Source organism: Pempheris klunzingeri, chromosome 5 (genome assembly GCF_042242105.1).
Source record: "Pempheris klunzingeri isolate RE-2024b chromosome 5, fPemKlu1.hap1, whole genome shotgun sequence".
Lineage (NCBI taxonomy): Eukaryota > Metazoa > Chordata > Actinopteri > Acropomatiformes > Pempheridae > Pempheris > Pempheris klunzingeri.
The window spans coordinates 3,994,591-4,014,432 of NC_092016.1; the positions used below are offsets into that span (position 1 = coordinate 3,994,591).

The following is a 19,842-nucleotide window of genomic DNA, read 5'->3' on the forward strand; positions in this document are numbered from 1 at the left end:
TGTACCAGGAAGCATGTTTTACTTCTCAGCAGCCGTGTGTTCAAGTTTATATTAAGCGCAGACCTGCAGAGAAAACGCCAACATTTATAAAGCTAGAAATAAAATCACAATGACACATAACGACGTTTAATGATTTTAGAAAACAGTCAACGTTCACACATTTCTGGCTACAAAATGTTTTGTTGAATACAACTAAAAAGGACAGATTCAACCCAGTGTTTGAACCCAGGCCACGTTTAAGTTTCTGTTATCATTTAGATGTAAATGTGCATAAGATGCTTAAAACATTGCACTGTGTGCCAATTATAGATCTGATTTTCAAAAATCTGAGTTCATTATATAGCAAAATACACCCTCTTATTTTCTGCTGTGATAAATGTCTTATCAAGTTGTATTGACTTATTTTGCACAACCCCCTGTTTGTAACATAGGTGTAGTTAACAAAGAAGAAAGACTGGTCAATAGAAATGCCCCACTGGGACCTTTAGGCCTGTGTGTGATACCACAATAGATAGTTTAAAGTTTGAAACAGTGCAGCTACGTTAAATTTGTAATTCTAATTCATTCTGTTTAAAAATTCTAGATTAAATGTGTATTAAAAATATTAAAGGAGTTGTAGTATTAGTTGTACTACTGGGAGTACGGGAGAAATAGACTATATGAGGCCAAAATAAATAAACACTGCACCAAGCTGGCATCATAATGAGCATCCCAGACTATCAACCAATAGAAGAAAAATCTCACAGAGTTTAAAAGTCGAGCAGCTCATACCAATGCTAAAATGGGTGTGTACTATTTTGTCTGCTGTCGATTTAATCGCGTAGTTTACATTATAAACATTATATTCAAAGGTGATTATTTAAATAGCGAGCTATAATATATAATATTTTAAAATATGTTCCTGGAGTTGATGTTCTTGTTTATAGTAATAGATGTTTTTATTGTGCCACCCCTATTTGTTGGACTTGGGATCTTCCGGTGTCAAAGTTGACCGGCGGTGCTGTCATGTCTTTGTTGCCTCAGTAGCTCCTCATATTTTGTGAATAGAAGAGCGGGATAGATGGAAAAAAGAGAGCTACCTGGACAGAAGAAACAAATTTAAACCTCACCCTCAACAGGTTTGTTCACGTTTTTAAACGCTGGCGAGCTGTGTTCAGTTTCTTTGTGAGAAATCTCCATGGAGGCGAAACCATTCATCCATGCTAAAGTTAGCCGAGCAGCTAGCTGCTGGCTAACATTAGCTGCACTTGTGGCTCTGCTACTGAATTGCTGTTAACAAAACCATTCACATTATCACCCGGAATACAAAACATTGTTTACTAAAACTAGGTCGCCACAAACGTGTACCAACGCATGCTAGCAGTGTATTTTAAACCTGTTGTAAGATTGTGCATTAATATCTGGTTTTCATTCCGGGCTAGCTTGCTAGCTAGCATAGCTATGGGAGAACAATTTAAAGCAGGTGTAGATGTGTAGTCACAGACTTTGGTGTTCAGGAAGTCTATTATTGTCGTGTTTTTTATACAGTAGGGTCCGCAAAGGAATGATTTCATGTGTAATCGCCATCTAAGTTATCTTTTGTTTGAATGTTTTATGCTGTGGTTTATCTTTTGTTGCTAACTTCACAGTTTGTCCACAAAGTCCTGCCACATGCATTCAGTTTCACACACTGCCAGACTCTTAATATGTTAAACCACATAGATATCTTTCTATTGATTTTATTCAATTAAGTCAAACCACCCAAAAGATGGAGGAAAAGCTGAATGGATCATTCCCTGTTGTCTCCCCGGAGTATCTTCAACAGTGGTGAGTCTTCCTCCTCCCCACAATGAGGCCATGCAGGAGTCAGCTTATATCAGCAAACCTCTGAATGGCAACGTGATGAAAATGAAATGAAAGCATGTGTGCCCAGCCGCCCTTTCTGTCTTTTTGTTTTACCATTGTTTTCATAATATGCCATTTTTGTTTGTGCACTGTGAATGATGCTTTAGGGGGCCATGTGTGTTGTTTTATTACAGCTGGATGGCATTTTACTTTGATTTAATTCAGGTAAAAGAAAAGGATTTTCCTTTCTTCGATTTGTCCTCAACTATGAAATTAATTGTCAGATAATTTTTTACAATCGATTAATCTATTTGAGTAATTTTTTCAGAAAAAAAACCCTAAAAATTCTCTGATTCCAGCTTCTCAGATGTGAATATCTTCTGGTTTTTTTACTCCTCAATGGCAGTAAAGTGAATTTCTTTGCGTTGTGGACAAAACAAGATATTCTTATTCCATCTTAGGCTTTGGGAAACACTGATTGACCTTTTTCTGACATTTTTATTGTTGATTAACCAATAAAACATTCAACAGATTAACTAACAGTCTGAATAATAAGTAGTTGCTTATTACATATTATATATATAACTGATATGCACTCAGGCGTCAGTTTATTAGATCAACCTTTCTGAGGGTAACTCAGACTTCTGTAACAGAAATTATTTGAGGTTATAATGATCAGGTTTTGTTTATTTAAACTGTCATTGTTTCAACTTTATGGTCAGTCTGAAGTTTGTGAGACTGTTTAATTGTATTGTGTTTCACTAAGAGGTATGCAGCCACTCACTGACCTAAAGGTCCACAAACACCTCTCTTAATATATTAAACCCAATATTGGATTAATCTCAAACAACTCAGATAATTAGGTTAAAGTGAAGGAATTTGTTATTTAGGTTACATAACTCACTGGTCTAACTCAGCTGTGACCCTGCAGCACACCTCGCTGCCATTTCCTTTGTTGTATTTATTATTTCCCTCTTTTCTTTTTATTAATTATTCTTCCACCACAGGGTTCAGTCTGCACAGCAGTTTCAAGCTCTCCAGGCCCAATATTCAGGGTTCAACCCCAACTCTCAGTTTCACCACCCGGAGGGGCATATGGGAGAGACGGGCATGGCACACATGGGTAATCCAGAAGCCATGATGGAGCAGCAGGAACCTGCCAACCTGACAAAACGTACTACGATCCCTTTTGAATGAAATATCCTCACTGTATATAGAGCAGCTGGTAACAGATTTCTTGTTGACTCAGTGTGTCAACAGTAGGTCTACACATTTCTAAAAAAAAATATGTTACTGCCTGGCACTTTCTAGTAAGCTGTTGGTGACAGTTTTATCAAATAAATTTTTTTCTAGAATGATTTTGAGTACTATTTGCTTGGAAATGTGGCACAGAAATATATAGATGGAGTTGTTAAAGACCGTTCTCCCTTTGAATAAAATGTCTCTGAACTTTTCCATTAGCCCCTGCCAAAAAGAGAGGCAGACCAGCTCAACCTAAGGAACCTAAGCAACCTAAACAACCCAAGCAACCCAAACCACCCAAACCACCAAAAGTTCCCAGGGCACCAAAGCCACCTAAGGACCCAAATGCACCTAAAGCCAAACCTGGTCCTAAACCCAAGAAGGGTGCTGAGGCTCAGGCCGACGGAAAGCAAGAGAAGATTGACGAGAGCTTCAAGAAGGTCAAGAGGAAAGTTGACCGCTTCAAGGGAATGTCAGAGGAGGAAGTTATGAAAAGAACTCTACCAGACCTGCTGGAATACAACCTGGACTATGTCATTGTAAGATTCCCAGTTCAGCTCTTTAACAGTGGAGCCAAGCACTGCGCCATCAGGAATTAATTTGAGTTAATAAGCTTCAAAAACATGCACTGTGTTTTTTCCAGATTGGTATCAATCCCGGACTCATGGCAGCTTATATTGGACGGTGGTTTCCTGGTCCAGGAAATCATTTTTGTAAGTTCTGTGACAATGATTTTGACTTGTGTTGTAATGTAGTAAAAATAGTTCCTGTGCTCGTCTGAAAAAATGATCCTGTATCTTTGTAAGACCCAAAGTGAGATTATTCAGGTTGAAATCAGAAGCACACATGGCCTTTAATAGATTATTTTACGTCACTTTCCCCATTTTTATAAATGAAGATTAAGGAGGATGCTGTGACATCAGACAAATATAATAATTCTTGTTAAAGAGATGAACCTTTTCATTCCAGGGAAGTGCCTGTTTCTGTCTGGATTTACTGAGGAGCAGCTCAACCACATGCATGACAGCACGCTGCCTGTCAAGTACAAAATGGGTTTCACCAACATGGTGGCCAGGGCGACGCCAGGGAGCAAAGACCTCTCTAGGTAGGGGGGCATGTGAGATGCATCGTGTTTGATGTTACTGGAGCCAAAAAAATCAGAAATGTTGGGCCAAGAGGTGTCCTGAGTTGTGCTGAAGTTGGATGAGCAAACAGAACTCTGTGTTAGGCTGATATTCCTGTTAGCTTTGAGATTGAAATTCTGTTGCAACAGTGTATGTACAACCATTTTTTCTTATGTTTTCATCCCAACAGTAAAGAGTTGCGTGAAGGAGGCAAAATTCTCGTAGAAAAGTTGAAGAAATTCAAGCCTCTTATTGCTGTTTTCAATGGAAAATGTAAGAACTCTTCTACTACAGAGCAACAATTAGAGTAAGATGATTTGTTCTAGTGATTAAAGTGATTTTCTATTTCTCTCTCTGCAGGTATCTATGAAATGTTCTGCAGAGAGTTGTTTGGTAAAAAACCACAGAGTCTTCAATTTGGTTTGCAGCCACACAAGATTCCCGACTGTGACGTGGTGAGCTTCATTATGGATTCTTCAGATATTAATGAAAGTTACCCTCATTTTCTAAACTGGCCTCTCAAAATGGACGGACTAATGGTTTGAGTTTTACCTGCATAGTAAAGTTAATATATCAGTTCAGTACTTGGTAACAGATTCAGTTAATCACAGGACATTTAACATACTTGCTCTACTCAAGAGTTGAAAAACCATATCCTCATAACTTAATGTACGAACAGCCGCCAGTTTAGAAAATGAGACTGTAAACCACACCGCAGCAGTCCATGTTTCATTACCTCTGAAAACTCGACCTGACAGTCGTTTCCACTGCGCAGGCTCTGTACCTGATGCCTTCATCCAGCGCTCGTTGTGCCCAGTTCCCTCGTGCTCAGGACAAAGTCCACTTCTACATCAAACTGAGGGAGCTCCGAGATGAGCTCAAGGGCATCCAGAAACAGACTGAAATCGAGGAGGTTAAATACTCATTTGACCTGCAGCTAGCCAAGGGTAAGAGTGGAGGGGTTTAGTGTAGATTCTAAATTATCCAAACTTTAAAACAGAAAACAACAACACAATAATGCTATAAGCCTCGTTAAAGATAATTAGTTCTGGTGTAGTAAAGAATGAACGTTTTCTTTTAAACGCTAATTGGCGCTGAAAGTAGCAGCATCATCATCATGGACTTGATACTCTGGATCCAGGTCCGATCATGTTTGGCATTCGTTCTTCCCTTTTTCACAGAGGATGCCAAGAGGACGGCGATAAAGGAGGAGCAGTACGACCCTGGTTATGAAGACGCCTACGGTGGAGCATATACAGAGAGAGGACCTGAAGGGGACCAGGCCCAAAGCCAGACCAACGGTCACTGTACATTCTCCACTGGAGAAAACACAGGTACCTCACATACTGTTGACTCGGAGTGTCTTCCACTCTTCAGATGTACTTATGTACAGGGTGCAGCATGGTGTCGTATAACCAGACATGTATTTTAACCATCTTTTTTTTTTTAAATTATCGTTTGGACAATTTATGGCTTTTTATTCGACAGCGCTAACAGACGGAGAAAGGAAACAGAGTGAGGGAACGACACGCAGCAAACTGTCCGGCTAGCATGGAGTCAGCCAGGGACTCACTGCTCGGGACATTTGTGCCTGAACTTTAGCAATGTTTACAGGAAAGTTAGTGAGTTCTTGGTCAGCTGTGATTGGAACAGTCAGCATTGTTATGTGAACTGAAGTAACCGTGTTACAGCTGGCTTTCTGCACTCAGGTGATTTCTTGAACATCATGTGTATGAGAAACCTGATTCCTGTAGTCAGAGACGCCTGATTTTTATTTTTTATGTTTTCGCCCCCGCAAGATTACTTCAGGAGAAGTAACTTCTAAAGCCATGTATACGTGCAACCAGGTTTCTGATCAGCTTTTTGCAAGTCCGCAAGTGTACGACAAGTTGTCCTTATCACTGCACCGGCCTCCAGCACACACACACACACACACACACACACACACACTCGTATTAGCAGATTACATCACCACCATTACTTCATACGGTCGGGCATACATCGGCTGCTGCTTCATGTGGGTTTAAAGTTACAAGGCTGTCAAATATCCTGCATTGCCTGATTTTCTTGAGGTAAACGGGTGTCTTGTGTGCATGTAAGCGCACTCATTGAAAAAGAGTCATAGCCTACAGTTGGATTATTACACTGTTGGGCGCTACTGTGCATCTGACAGATCGTATCAGAATGAAGATAATAGATATCAGCGTCTCAGCCTGTGTGTTGTCTGTCTGCAGAAGGAGCACAGGCGGCGACCACATCACAAATAGCAGAGGGCCAGCTCCCGGACGGACAGTGGATGACCCAGTCCTTTGCAGACCAGATCCCAGACATCAGCGGAGGACCAAAGGATGGCAGCGTATGAGGAACAAGGGCTGCGTTGACATGCAGAGACCTCTTTTTGTCAGGTTTTAAGTTGTTTACCGTTTTTATTAGTGTCCGAGTGGAGTATACACACATAGATGGACTTTTTAGACATTTTGCAGAATATACTTTCTGCACCTTTTTATTTCGTTTGTGGTCTTGTATACATGTATGATCGTCTTCATGGCAGTCTTCTTAAATATGTGAAATCAGGGACTTGACAATGATGCTCGACTGTCCTTGGAGAAGGTCATGTATTTAAACGTTTGTTTTGCCTTTGTACTGTACTGTACCATACTGCACTGTGATGCAGTAAGTGTAAACATTCATATCTACTGTTTGGACAGTAGACAGAACCACAGATGGTTATTTTATGAGCTTGACAGATCAGCGTGAGCCAATACGATCCTCTGTGCTAACTGAGGATTTAACTAGCATTAATGTTTTACATTCATGGTGCTATGAACTGAGCACAATGCAACTCAGTGAAACCAGACTCTTATAATGTCTGTCAGAGATTCCACAGAGGGAATTTCTGGCAAACCTTTCAATATAAAGTTGCAAAAGTCAAGCAAGTTTTATTTCAATCTTTGTTATTATCACTTTTTTGCTTTAGGGATTTTAGAATTATGATTCATATGTTTATGAAAATGTCATTCACAAGGAATTTTATGAAACAATTGTCCATTAAAATGTCCTGATGGTGCTTTTTCTACATTATTGGATTATATTTCTGTTATTTTAAGCGTCATACGGTACAGCAGAGAGTATATTGAAGGTGTTTTATTTAGTAAAGGTTCTATTTTAAGAAACAGCAGTTGAAAGTGGAGCCCAGCGTAAGAGAGAGTGACTGACATGCAACAAAGGTTGTAGATTATATTTATCATTAATTGGTTTTGAGTGTGTGTTTAACTGCACTGAATTTCAACCCATCCCATCCTTTCAGGTAAAGTCTGGTATGATGTACTCGCTCTACTTCAGAGTCACGAGGCTCAAGTGCCAAAGCTTTGACTGTAAGAAATTCACAAAATCAACCTGCTTTTTAACACACTTCCTTAAAAAGACTCTCAGGTGTAGGGTGTGTTGCTGCCCGGCTGTACGACTTACAAAACAGCTCTTTACATTTGGAAGTATTTGAGAAGTCGCATACTTGTATGCAAGATAAAGAAAAAAACATTTAATTCTTCATATAAATGTTTAACATTTGCATTTCTAACCAGTCTCTTTCTGCCCCGTTCGTGGTTGATGTGTCCATGTACTTGTCATCTTGCCATACGAAGGTGTAACGGTGAAGGAGAAGAGGCCCAGGCTACCGCTGTCCTCTGTCCTCTTAAGTTTAGTTGCAATCTGAGGTAACTGTTGAGGTCAAAGGTTTAATGTTTTTGTCTCCTCCTGTCTGGATTCTGACGACCTGCTGCTGCAGCACTGCGCTGGAGATTCACTGAAGAATGCAAAAGATGAAAACGCTGTGGCAAAGACATCATGTGCTAAACTAAAAACTGAGATTTGACTTATAAATGTGATAAACCCAGAGTTGGAAGGAAATATTCCAATTATGAGTTTTGAAGTGCGCTCACACCTGTTGGAGTCTTTGCTTTCACTGCGCCATGTCTGCCAGCAGAGACCTGCAGCTGATGTCAGTAACAGTCTGCAGATCGCTGCACAGGCTGATCCCATCAGGCTGTCACAATATAAAGAGTTCAGATATATAAGATAAACTATTAATCCCACGCTGAGGAAGTTCACATGTTACAGCAGCTCAAAATAGAGTAAAATAGTGACTTGGTAATAAATAATATATGTATGCACGAGCAAACCTTCTGATGAGTGAGAAGGTCAGCTCAATGGGCAGCATGAGGACGGTCAGCAGGTACAAAACCACTTTAAGTGGGAGGAACTGAGTGATCCGACACCACAGAGGGTCACCGTCATGACCGTCCCTGCACGCCTCACACAGCACTAACACACACACACACACACACCAGATTAAGACCCTTAAAACATCTAATAATCTAAAATGATAAAAGGAATCTAAATATTCCTCTTCATGCTGTCACTTTAGGTCAGTTTGAGTTGATTTTGAACAAAGGTTGTTCTCTATATTCTTGAACTGTAACATGGTTTGCACCGTTGACCACTGAACCTTTAATGCTAACTAACCCCTCTCTTTGTCTTGTAAGCGTGTGACCAGTCACCCACCTGTCCGCCTCACCTTTCTTGAAGCTGAACGGGAGGTTTTCTATGACTTCCAGGTCCAGCCACCAGTGATCCTCCAGACAAGCGCTCTGTCCATTCAGCAGTGTCTTCTTTGGCTCCGCCAGCTCACAGCAAACAGGCCTGACTGCCTCCGTCTCCACCTCCAAACTGGGGGGAGGATTCTGTGCTCCGAGGAGATCTACCGCAGACAGTTGAGTGATGACATGCTTTGGTTGTTTCTGCATAGTGTGAATCAGAGACTCGGCGGTGAGGAGGGTGAAGGTGAAGGTGGAGGAGCTCACCTCTCTCCCTCAAGAAGCGAAGAGCGTCCATGTAGCCGTTGTGGCAGATCTCAGCCAGCTTCTGCCAAGAGCAACAGTGGAAACCGTGAAGGTTTGTTTGCTCTGCTGAGACCTACGAACATATCTTTAGATCAATTTGTCTTTTTAACTGGATTCATTCAGTTTCTTGGTTTGACAGAAAAAGACAAGTAGAAGCTTTTCTCTGCTTTGAAAGATCTCAGTAATATTTAAACTGTACTACTTTAAAGTGAGTGGTGGAAGAATTACATTACTTTAGAAAAGGCAGAATGTAGAAATACTCTGTTACAAGTAAAAGTCATGCATTTATAATTTTACTTGAGTAAAAAGTACAAAACTATTAGCATAAAAAAATACCACAGTCTGTTATTTGGGAAATGTACATTAGCATTAAATCTATTGTTGCATTAATAATGTTGCAGCTGGTAAAAGTTGGTCATTTCTCACTATATGTTCTCCAGATAGCCTTTGAATTTCAGAAAGGATCAATAAAGTGTCACCTGTGTCCGTGATAATACATCATAATTTATTCATTGTTTATGTTGAATTAATTATCTGAATCTACAAAAAGAAATTAGTAGTTTAAGGTATCAAGTAAATGTAGTGGAGTAAAAGTACAAACTGTACATAAGTCCAGTACTTGAGTAAATGTACTTAGTAACTTTCCACGACTAGTTCAAGTCAAAGGATCCTGGATGAGGACTCACCTCAAGTCTGGGCGGGAGGAAGGACGTACAGACTCGATGCACGTTGCCAGTGTTGACCTGGATGCTCACGTTGCCGTAATGCACCTCGAAGAAGTTGAACGTCCCCTCTCTGGGGCAGATGTCGCTCTCGCCTGAGAACGGGGCGACGGTGATGGTGTTTCTGTGCTCGGACAGGGGCATGTTGTTGCTCAGGGCTCCGTCCATGTAGTGCTGAGAGGAAGGAGATTAAATTACAGTAAGGAAAAGGGAGCATTGCGGTCAAAATGTGTGGGAGACTTAGAGAAACTGACTGAGATATAAAATAAAAAAAGGACCAATACCATAAAGTAAAAATAGAATGCAAAGAAGTACTACCAGCTAAATCTCTTTATGGTATCAAAAGAAGTAGTACTGGTAGAGTTCTTCGTGATATTATCATTTATAACATTATTAGATTTTACTGTTGTAGCTGCTCGAGGTGAAGCTACTTTTAACAACTTCATGTCCCCTCCAGAGAGTCACCAGATAAATCTGAGAGGATGAGATGGACATTAATCGGAGGGGAAAGCAGAAACAGATATCAATTTTGAGGATATTCTCCATTTTCTTTGTAGAATATGTAGATTTGACCTCTTTGGGCTTTTTAGTGGTTATTTAAATGAAACCATCTGAGAAGTTTAGAGGGAAAATGAGGCTTTGGAGGAACTACCAACAGAAAGGCATTACCACTATTTAGCACACTGACCATGTACTAGGTTACAACCTAGTCTTATTTACTTAAAGGCTTTAAAAATATCTGATTTAAGGGGCTTTAAAGTAAAGTACAGTACAGTAATATTGTATAACTATTTCCCTCTAATCCTGATAATTAATGTGAAATGTGTCCACTCACCACTCCACGGTATGACGGTGGGATGAAACCACAATATAAAGGGAAAAAGCAGCTGCATGTGAGAGCCTGAGAAGAAGACAATGCAGGTATTTTACTGAAATACCATCAATAAATGCTCTGAAATCAGAACCAGGCTGCACATCTTGTCAGTTCCCTCCTCCACATCTACCTGAATGAGCTCCTCTCTGCTGTCAAACTCGGACACCAGAACGTTCCTCCCATCAGCCACTCTGGTGAGGGACACGCAGAGCTTTCCAGAGGCCCGAAGGTGGGCGTCTGCCGGGAGCTTCTCCAGCAGGGAGTCCCGCACTGACCGCAGCAGACTGAAGGTCGGGTGGAAAACTCCCAGAGTGTGTTTTCTGGCCTCCTTCGCCGTCGTCAAAGCATCAACACAGAGCTGCTCTGAGGGGGAACATGAAGTGAATGTTTCATTTAAAACATGGTTAAACTTGAATGAAGTCCATTGGTTGCACTTTACAGTTTGACTACTTGAGGATCATTAATATGCTGCCAAGACAGTGACCTGATAAATATCTATACTGCTAAGTCTCAGATCTCATCGGATATTTAACTTACTTTGTCTTCATCAACAAGTTTTCTCCATTTAAACATCTTCATCGTGTCTTCACGGTCAAAAGGTTTCATGTGACACATCAGATGACCAGATTCACACACTAAGGCTCTGGTGATATTGTTTACTTTGACATTTTCAGCAAGTCATTGATGAACGGTGATGTGTTTTAGATTAACGGGTAATCAGCAGTAAACCACATGAATTGTTTCTTAATGATTTATAAAGCTGATTAATATTTTTATAAACCATTTGTAGGTCCTCGATAAGGGTAGTCTTATTGTGAAGTGGTTCCAGTCCATCTTCTAAAACCTTTTAAATCGATTGATTGATTGATCCAAAAGCAAAAGTTGCACTGCTGTACTGATGGAGGAAATGTGTTTCTTGTCTTCCTGCTGTATCCCATTGTTTTATTGTTTTTATTTCTGCCTCACTACTTAAGGTTGTAAAAAATTTAAATCTTCTTATCTTATCTGATCTTCATTATTACTATCTTATTATATCTACGGTTGTGTGTGTTTGTGAGAGACGCCGGCTGACGGCTGTTTTTCCTCTCTGGGCTTTAAACTCTCTGTGACCTGTGGAATTTGCTCTCACTGCTGCATGAACTCTGTTTGTGTCACTGAACCTGCCAAGTGTCACTCGCTCTGAGATATCCATGACCTTTCTGATTGGCCAGGTACTTCAATTACTACAGGAGGAAAAATAAAAACAGACATCAGAGTTTCACAATATGTTTTTGCTCCTAAATATCATCATTATCCATTAATCAGGTTTTGTTTATTTCAGGCATTTACTGTATAGCTTTATGTCTAAATATCTGTCATTGTGTTTTATGTCTATATGTGAAAGGTGTAATATAGATAATGTTACTCACGGATTTACGTAAAAGGGAAAATCTCAGAATTCATTACATAATAGAGTAGAGTAATAAAACTGTAACCCCATGCATCAGGTGATCATCACAATAAAACAAAACCAAAAAGTAAAATGTAATAAATCACATAATAAAACAGTACAGAGTCACACTCCAATGGAAATGGATCAATCGGTCATAGATGATGGAAAGATGTTAATGTCAGAGACAGGATTAAGTAATAAAGTTAGAAAACCTACAACTGTATTTTTGAACAGGTGGAAACATTGAATACTCACAGCTAATCAGAGGAAGCTTTAAACACGAAGGCGTTGTTAACTATACAAACCCAAATCACTGTGAACTCACCGATGGGGATGCCAACAGTCAGAGCTGCAGCCACGAGACAACCGGATGAAGCTCCACAGATTGTGGAGGCTCCGTGAACCAGCTGTGGGACCCGCTCCAGGATGCAGCTCAAAGCTCCCAGGTAGTAAATGCTCCTGAATCCACAGCCCGCAAAAGAGATGTTCCACTCCTCATCGCTGTTAAACATCTTCTCTGGAGTTCCCATCCACTCAGAACCACATCTCTACCATTGTAGACCTCTCAGACGTCTAGCAGGGGTCAGCGGCCGCACTTGGCTTCCTGTCTGTGTATTTCATTAACATGTGAGCCACTGTCTTATCTCCACTACGCTCAGAGGGGAACTGGGAGGTGCTCCAGTTGGATATGGTATGGCATTGCACAACTTCTTTGGCTCAACGTTTCAAAATAGAAAATAGCTGCACAACATGTGATACAGTTCTCATAACAGACTTAACCAACACTATACTGTGTGTGGGGGGGCTCAAACGAGGAATTTCTCCAGAATATACCCTCCAGCTATTGTTGTACAGGTTTCCTCTTCCTCCTCTATCCAGCCTGTAGTTTTCCCACTGACTTATTCAGCAGGTTATTCTTATTTCTAGATCCTGCTGGTTTTTTATTTGTTTGTGGGATCATGAAGGATGATGCTTAACAATGTTGGCTCCATCTTTGTTAAAATGGCTAAAGACACAATAATCGATCCTCATTTATCTTTAAATCTGGATTCATCAGAACAAGCTGACAACAACACGACATTGTCAGCAAACAGTTTAGACATCCGGCAGACACAGAGGAACATCAGGAACATTATGTCCACCTGATGAATCCAAGTCCAGCTTTCATCCAACCGCTGAGAATAATATCTGCTGTAGGACAGAAGACCCAAACAATGAGCTGGAAGATGCTAAAGAACCTCAGCGAGCTGCAGGAATAATCTCACAGTGATAGGATTCGTTGTTTTAATGTATATGAACCAGAGTTATTATATTTTTGCATTTCTCATTAGTTTTTATTCTTAATTTGTTTTGGTTTTAGTTTCTTTAATCAGTTTATACAGTAGTTTTTTAAATTATAATATGTGGAGTATTTGTCAGAGGCAGATTGGAGAAGTTGAGAACTTTGTTTTACAACACAAACACCACACTTTGTGAAGGCAGCTGACTAAAACTAAAACTAGATATTTAGTTTTGTAAGTACACAGTATTGTTCAGATAATGTTTTCTGCTAATGTCTAGTTCTAATTTTTATTTTCAGTTAACAGAGAGGTTTTTTCACACCTATTTTTAGTTTTAGTTAACTGTATTAACCTTGATAGGAACCCACTGCTATTGTCTTTGATAGTGACACAACAAACAACAATTCTTTATTCATTTATTCAACATTTTTCTTGCCTGTCAGTGCAAAATGACAAACATTTACTTGAGTGCAGAAAAGGACATTGAATCATCATCAGTTGTCTTTAGGTTTGAAGTTTGCTCAGATGCAAAATTTCGGATCCAGCCCACAGCTCGGCCCAAAGCCCAGCCGCCAGCTGCACTTCTGGGTGATTCTGTGGCGGCGTTATCGCACCCAGAGGTGGGGCTGAGGGTCGGTGTAGGAGGTGGAGTCAGAGGCGTGTGGTCCAACACACTGTGAGTGTTCCTGGTGAAGGTTAGACTGGAGATGTGAGTGGCTTCTTTTCTCAGACTCCACAGGTTCAGGTCTTCTGGCAGACTGGTACATCTGCGCAGAGGCGCCTCACTGGAAAAAGCACAGGAAGGAGGCAAGAATGCGTCTGCATTAGAAAGGATTAGTTCAGATTTGGCCATGCAGGTATCTTAAGGAGTTAGGACTCCTGCAGTTTGCTTCAGAGTTAAATATCTCGAGAGAGATCCGTGGACTTTTCATCTACGCTAAATTTCCACTTTACATGAACAGCCAAGTGAGATGGGTTTTAAAGCATTGCTATTTGGAGTGAAACAATAAAACAATAGCACATTTATAAAGATCTAGACAGGAGAACTGATTGCTACACTGCATACCTGCCACAGTCCTTCACTTTGCCCTTCCAAGCTTGTTTGTATATGTCTCCAGCCACACCATAGAGCCAGCTCAGGTCCCGTGGTACGTCTGGGATCCAGTCCACAAGTCTAAAAGACCAATTAGCATTAGCATAAACTGTCAGTGGTAGAAAAAGAACTCAAATTGTTCATGTAAATAAAATCAGTGCTACCATAAAAGGGGGGAATGATTCTGTTAAGTTCCTGCTTAAAATTCTGACTTGACAGACAGCTGCAAATATTAGTAAATGATTGTAGTCAAGAATAAAAGACAAGGTCAGTTTAACTGTTGGTCAACAATCTTGGGGGTGAAGTGAAGAGGCGAGGAGGGAATAAACACACAGAATCAGATGCTACGACGCTATTTGGAGAGTTTATATGGTGTCAAATTAAAAAACTTTATTTGCAAAGTAACTGCAGCTGTTGGAGTAGATGTATGAAGCCTCAGTCTGCTTAACTGTCATTGAAAAAAGCACAAAAACAATGTGGAATGTATAATTTTAAGACTGCTAACATCCCCTAAATGTGGACAACAGCACCAGACAGGTGGGGTGGTTGGATCAGATGACAAGAGGAGAATGCTACAGTGCTTTAAAGCTTAGTAGAAATAATTTGGATGTGATATTTGACCAGGCTGGATGGAAGCTGGTAGACTGTACCTGTGGGCTAGAGAGCGGGCCGACTCCACAGGCAGAGCACTGGAGATCTGCAGGTAAGAAGTCACTTTCTTTGGCAGGTAGTTGGTCACGTGGGACAACAGGCCACCAGTGGTATGTGTCTCTCTACAGGCCTCACACAACACTGACAGAAAGAGAAGAACAAACATTATATATTTAGTTTCACTGCCTTCAATTTAAGCTCTCCCTGCAGATCACAACCACGTCCCCTCTCTCCCGGGGACAGTCCTTACCCTTTTTAATGTTAACTGGGAGGTTTTCTATGAGTCGTGGGTCCAGCCACCCGTGAGGTGGTTTCCGTCCACCCTGCTGCGTGTTCTCTTCGGCTTCTACCGAGTCCTTCGCCAGCTCACAACAGGCGGGTTTGGGTGCGTCCATCTCCAAACTTCTCTGGGGACACTCGCTGCTGATCAGATCTGTGATGGGCATTTAAGTTTAGAGAGATTTCTGCAATAAGAAGCGCTCCATTACTCAGCATCACATGAATATTTAATAGTAATCATGAAAACGCATCCTTACTGTTCTCTTGCAGGAAGCGGAGAGCATCTTTGTAGCCATTCTGGCAGATTTCAGCCATTGCCTGCAAAATCCAAAAGGTGCTTAGTGAGGATGGAAGCTAAACCTACTTAATCTGCAGTATTGCAGGAATGCATCCTATATTTGTGGTATCAAAAGTTTTTTGGGTGCTGTATATTTGAACTTGCAATAACCCACTTCTGACCGTCAGAGGGCAGAAAAGAGACGTCAAAAGGAACTTGAAGCAGATTTCAGATCTGTGTTATCTCTCAGCCAAGTTTTGATTCATTGACAGCAAACTTTGGTTTTCAAGCTCCTTTTGAAAGGAGAAGCAGCAACATTAGGTGGCCTGAGTGTGTGTGTGTGTGTGTGTGTGTGTGTGTGTGGATACTGGTTAGCCTTATACTGGCCACCAGTATCATCATTATTGAGTAACTTGTACCACCTTATATTGGCAAATATCTGAGCCATGCATTCAAGTGTGTAGTGACAAAAAACAACAAAACCAACTGAAATGATTGGAAAACACTGTCTGCTTAAAGGGAGGATGGAGAGATTTAAAAACTAATATGTCAGTAATATGAAATATATCTGATTTGTGGTAAAGGGGCTAAAAAAAAGAAGAAAATTCTGATTGAAAAAGTCCATAAATGGTACAGAAATGTTACATCCAGCACACACACAGCTCATAAAGTGTGTTTTTGTATTCAAAGATTCCTACAGTTAATTAAATCTTTAAAATACCTGCCCTCTGTTTAAATAAATAAGTTTAAATAAAACGAAAAGACTTCCAGCTGCTGCACCAGAGGGTCAAGTAGGCTTCTGTGTCTCACCTCTGGCTTGGGGGGGAAGAAGGTGCGGGTCACTCTGTACATGTTCTCCGAGTTGACCTGGATGCTCACATTGTTGAAGCGCACCTCGTGGAAGTTGAGCGTGCTCGCCGGCGGGCAGACGTCGCTCTCGCCGGCGTACGCAGAGAACGTGATTGTGTTCCTCTGGTGACATCGAGGCAGGTTGTCACTGACGGCACCGTCCACGTAGTGCTGAGGGGGAACACAGGGAGCTGATCAGAGGGTGGAACCAGACATGTGAATCAATATTTACAATGTTTTCATGCAGGTGTAATAATCAGAGGATCAATTTGACAGGTTGATGTTGAGGAACAATGAAGTCTGAAGCCTGTGAATGAAACACAACCCTGTACATTAGAATATAAACAGTCCCATTCAAGGAAAAGGTTTGTTAAGGAAGGTTAATTCAGACTCTAGTCATTTTACAGGCAGGAGTCTGTGGCCTCATATTTTCCTAATTCCTATTTATGGCAGGTTTGTGTGTTACATTACATTAAGATGCTTTTTAAAATGCTTCTATTCTTCTGATCACTCTGTGTAATTCTACATGACAACATGTTGAAACTGTTGATATGTACCATACATGCTTACAATCTGTTTTACACCTGATGAAAAGCTGTTTTATAATTTTCTATTTATAGAATATCTTTGTTTTATGTGACAATGAACATCTTAAATCTTGAACTTGATTGAAATAGATAAATAAACAGGATATATCCATATGGTGACGGTCATACAGGCCTAAACCTCCCCGTATTTGCCTGAACTGGATTTCTGAGGGCAGTTTGAACATGTTGAGCTGTGAACTCTGGTGTCTCCTGGTGTGAGAAGAACGTGCCAGACTGGTTAATACCTTGCATTAATTTAGTTTTAATTTTTAAATCACAGAGGGGCTGCGTTTAGCGTCCGCCTAGATGCATCTTCAAGGCAGGTTTATTTTTATAGCACCTTTCAGACACAAGGCAATTCAAAGTGCTTCACAGGGAGATAAAACACAATAAAAACAAGACACATAAACATTAAATTGCATCTTCAAGGTAAACTGCTCACCATAACAAGCTCTAAATGATGTTGACCCAAATGAGTGAAGCTCACCGTCGATGTCCTGACTTAGGAGAAAACTTTGTACCGTCTAGTTTAAGTGTAACAGCTTGCTGCTTGACTCACCACTCCGCGGTAAGTGGGTGGAATAACGCCACAGTAGAGCGGGACGAAGCAGCTGCATATGAGGGCCTGGGAAACAAAGATATTACTGCTTATCAGTCACAGGAGCTCAAACTAAAAATAAAAAAACTTTTCTTTAACTTAATTTGTTTTAAGTTTGAAAGCTTATTTCCAGAGAGGAAGGACTGGTGACCAAAACACACAATACAAATACAGCCAGTTGTGTTGTATTCTCATACAATGACAATAAAGGCTTTTCTGATTAATACTATATGTATGTAACTAAAACAACGACAACTGCATCATCATAGATGTGATACACTCTTTTCTTTAAACTGTCTCCTGACAAACTGTAAAACATACCTGAATGAGCTCCTCTCTGCTGTCAAACTCTGACACCAGAACGTTTTTCCCATCACGCACTCTGGTCAGGGACACGCAGAGTCTCCCTGAGGCTCGAATGTGGGCGTCTTCCGGGAGGTTCCTCAGCAGAGAGTCCTGTACTATCTGCAGCAGGTTGTAGGCTGGGTGCAGGGAGCCCAGTTTGTGCTTCCTGGCCTCTTTGGCCATGAACATCAAATCAACACAGCATTTCTCTGCAGAGAGTAATTACAGAGCACGGATCTGAATACAAACTGCCTGACAGATTCCTCTGATTGCAGCCATTCTTTATTTACATTCTTTATTTACATATCTTATTTAATTGTTAAAGTCTATTCTGTACAGTTTCACTTACTTTGCACACTTCACCTCACACACTGTGACACTTCTCACAAATTTGTACTTTTCAATCTGTACTTTTTGTTTTAAAAAAGGGACAGACTATTTAATTGTATTTTATTGTGTCTAACGACCTCTGTATCGCACTCTGGCACAACAATGTCCTCCGGGATAAATAAAGGCGGTCTTATTCTTATTCTTATTCTTATTCTTTAGAAACGTACACGGCTGGAAGATGGATTTCACAAAAAACACAGCAAAACCACACTAAAAATAGACATTTTGGTGAATCGTGACTGTGTATGTCTTCAAAAAGTGATTCTGTCAACTAAGGACTTCAGTTAGATGAAGAGAAAATGTGTTATGTTTTCTTTAAACTATCAATTATTGGTCCCAAGCGTCAAATATTAGTTTAAAAATAAAAGATGGGAAATGTCAGGTGAGTCAAAAGCTCACCTGCCTTAACCCTGTGCCAATGTGATGGAAGTCCATCTAAAGTAAAGGAAAACTCTACACTGTGCACAAGTTTGTTACTTTTTTGTTTTGTTTCTGAAAAATGTCCAAATAAATTGCAACCACAGCAACAAATTCACAGATCAGAGAGTCGACTGAGGCTTCTCACGTCTACTAAAGAGGCCAATGTGAGTTCAAGCAGTGAAATCTGATGTGGTCACAATAAATCTACCGTAGAAGAGACAGAGGTAACACCTGAAGATGTGAATCCAAAGTCTGTCTTTTGCAATAATAAAGTAAAAACAAACAAAAAACAAAAACTAGAATGTTTGTAACAAACTCTCCTCATGGTGTTGATGGCTTCGTTGACATTAGAGATTTATCCAAGAACAAGTAGTGCCTTAAATCTATGCCGAATTATTTAATGAAATATAGTGATTTTGATGGCAGCTGAGTATTGTTTCAGTTAAGATACTATATTTGTGAATTACCAACGTAGCTTTAAAATGCCAGATTTTTGAATGAAGTTTGGTTAGAACTCACCAAGGGGGATTCCAACTGTGAGAATAGTAGCCAGCAAAGCACCTGCAGACGCCCCATAGATTTTAGAGGCGTCGTGTATGAAACGAGGGAACCGTTCAAGAATACAGCTGGAGGCACCGACATAATAAATCCCCATAAAGCCGCATCCTGCAAAGGAGATGCACCAGTCTTCCTGCAAGTCAAACATGTTGTGGTGGAACTGCACCAGCAGGAGGGCAGACACCACGGGACACCACGGAGACCAACTTGTTTGAATGCTAAAATCCAAATGATGGGGATTGTTGGTGGGCAGCTGCCACCTTCACATTACCTGCAAACAGCATCCAAAGGTGACAAGATAACCAATTGTAAAGTTGTGTCATTGAGATCTCTTTTCCTATTGGCTGGGAAATGTCACATGGTAGCAGAAAGAGAGCCGAGTTGCAGTCTGCTCTGGTG

General features: G+C 40.6%; 3 protein-coding genes across 3 annotated transcripts; 1 reads left to right on the forward strand and 2 right to left on the reverse strand.

Moving 5' to 3' along the window:
* The first annotated feature begins 1,559 nt into the window (after nucleotides 1–1,559).
* tdg.1 (thymine DNA glycosylase, tandem duplicate 1) lies at nucleotides 1,560–7,299 on the forward strand. Its single transcript, XM_070830625.1, has 10 exons — nucleotides 1,560–1,806; nucleotides 2,832–2,998; nucleotides 3,286–3,605; nucleotides 3,710–3,779; nucleotides 4,036–4,171; nucleotides 4,381–4,463; nucleotides 4,551–4,645; nucleotides 4,966–5,137; nucleotides 5,372–5,524; nucleotides 6,425–7,299. Exons 1-10 carry the CDS (start codon nucleotides 1,748–1,750, stop codon nucleotides 6,550–6,552), a joined length of 1,383 nt encoding a protein of 460 aa, XP_070686726.1. The 5' UTR covers nucleotides 1,560–1,747; the 3' UTR covers nucleotides 6,553–7,299.
* Nucleotides 7,300–8,411: 1,112 nt separating this feature from the next.
* Nucleotides 8,412–12,638, reverse strand: LOC139201320 (patatin-like phospholipase domain-containing protein 2). Its single transcript, XM_070830602.1, has 7 exons — nucleotides 12,442–12,638; nucleotides 10,815–11,047; nucleotides 10,646–10,711; nucleotides 9,775–9,984; nucleotides 9,050–9,110; nucleotides 8,751–8,946; nucleotides 8,412–8,510 (listed from the first exon to the last, which is right to left on the reverse strand). Exons 1-7 carry the CDS (start codon nucleotides 12,626–12,628, stop codon nucleotides 8,501–8,503), a joined length of 963 nt encoding a protein of 320 aa, XP_070686703.1. The 5' UTR covers nucleotides 12,629–12,638; the 3' UTR covers nucleotides 8,412–8,500.
* Nucleotides 12,639–13,169: 531 nt separating this feature from the next.
* On the reverse strand, nucleotides 13,170–19,624 carry LOC139201173 (patatin-like phospholipase domain-containing protein 2). Its single transcript, XM_070830429.1, has 10 exons — nucleotides 19,405–19,624; nucleotides 18,052–18,284; nucleotides 17,692–17,757; nucleotides 16,507–16,716; nucleotides 15,677–15,737; nucleotides 15,391–15,573; nucleotides 15,140–15,281; nucleotides 14,463–14,570; nucleotides 14,011–14,181; nucleotides 13,170–13,179 (listed from the first exon to the last, which is right to left on the reverse strand). The coding sequence occupies exons 1-10, from the start codon at nucleotides 19,589–19,591 to the stop codon at nucleotides 13,170–13,172; spliced, it is 1,371 nt and encodes a 456-aa protein (XP_070686530.1). The 5' UTR covers nucleotides 19,592–19,624.
* Between the last annotated feature and the right edge of the window lie 218 nt (nucleotides 19,625–19,842).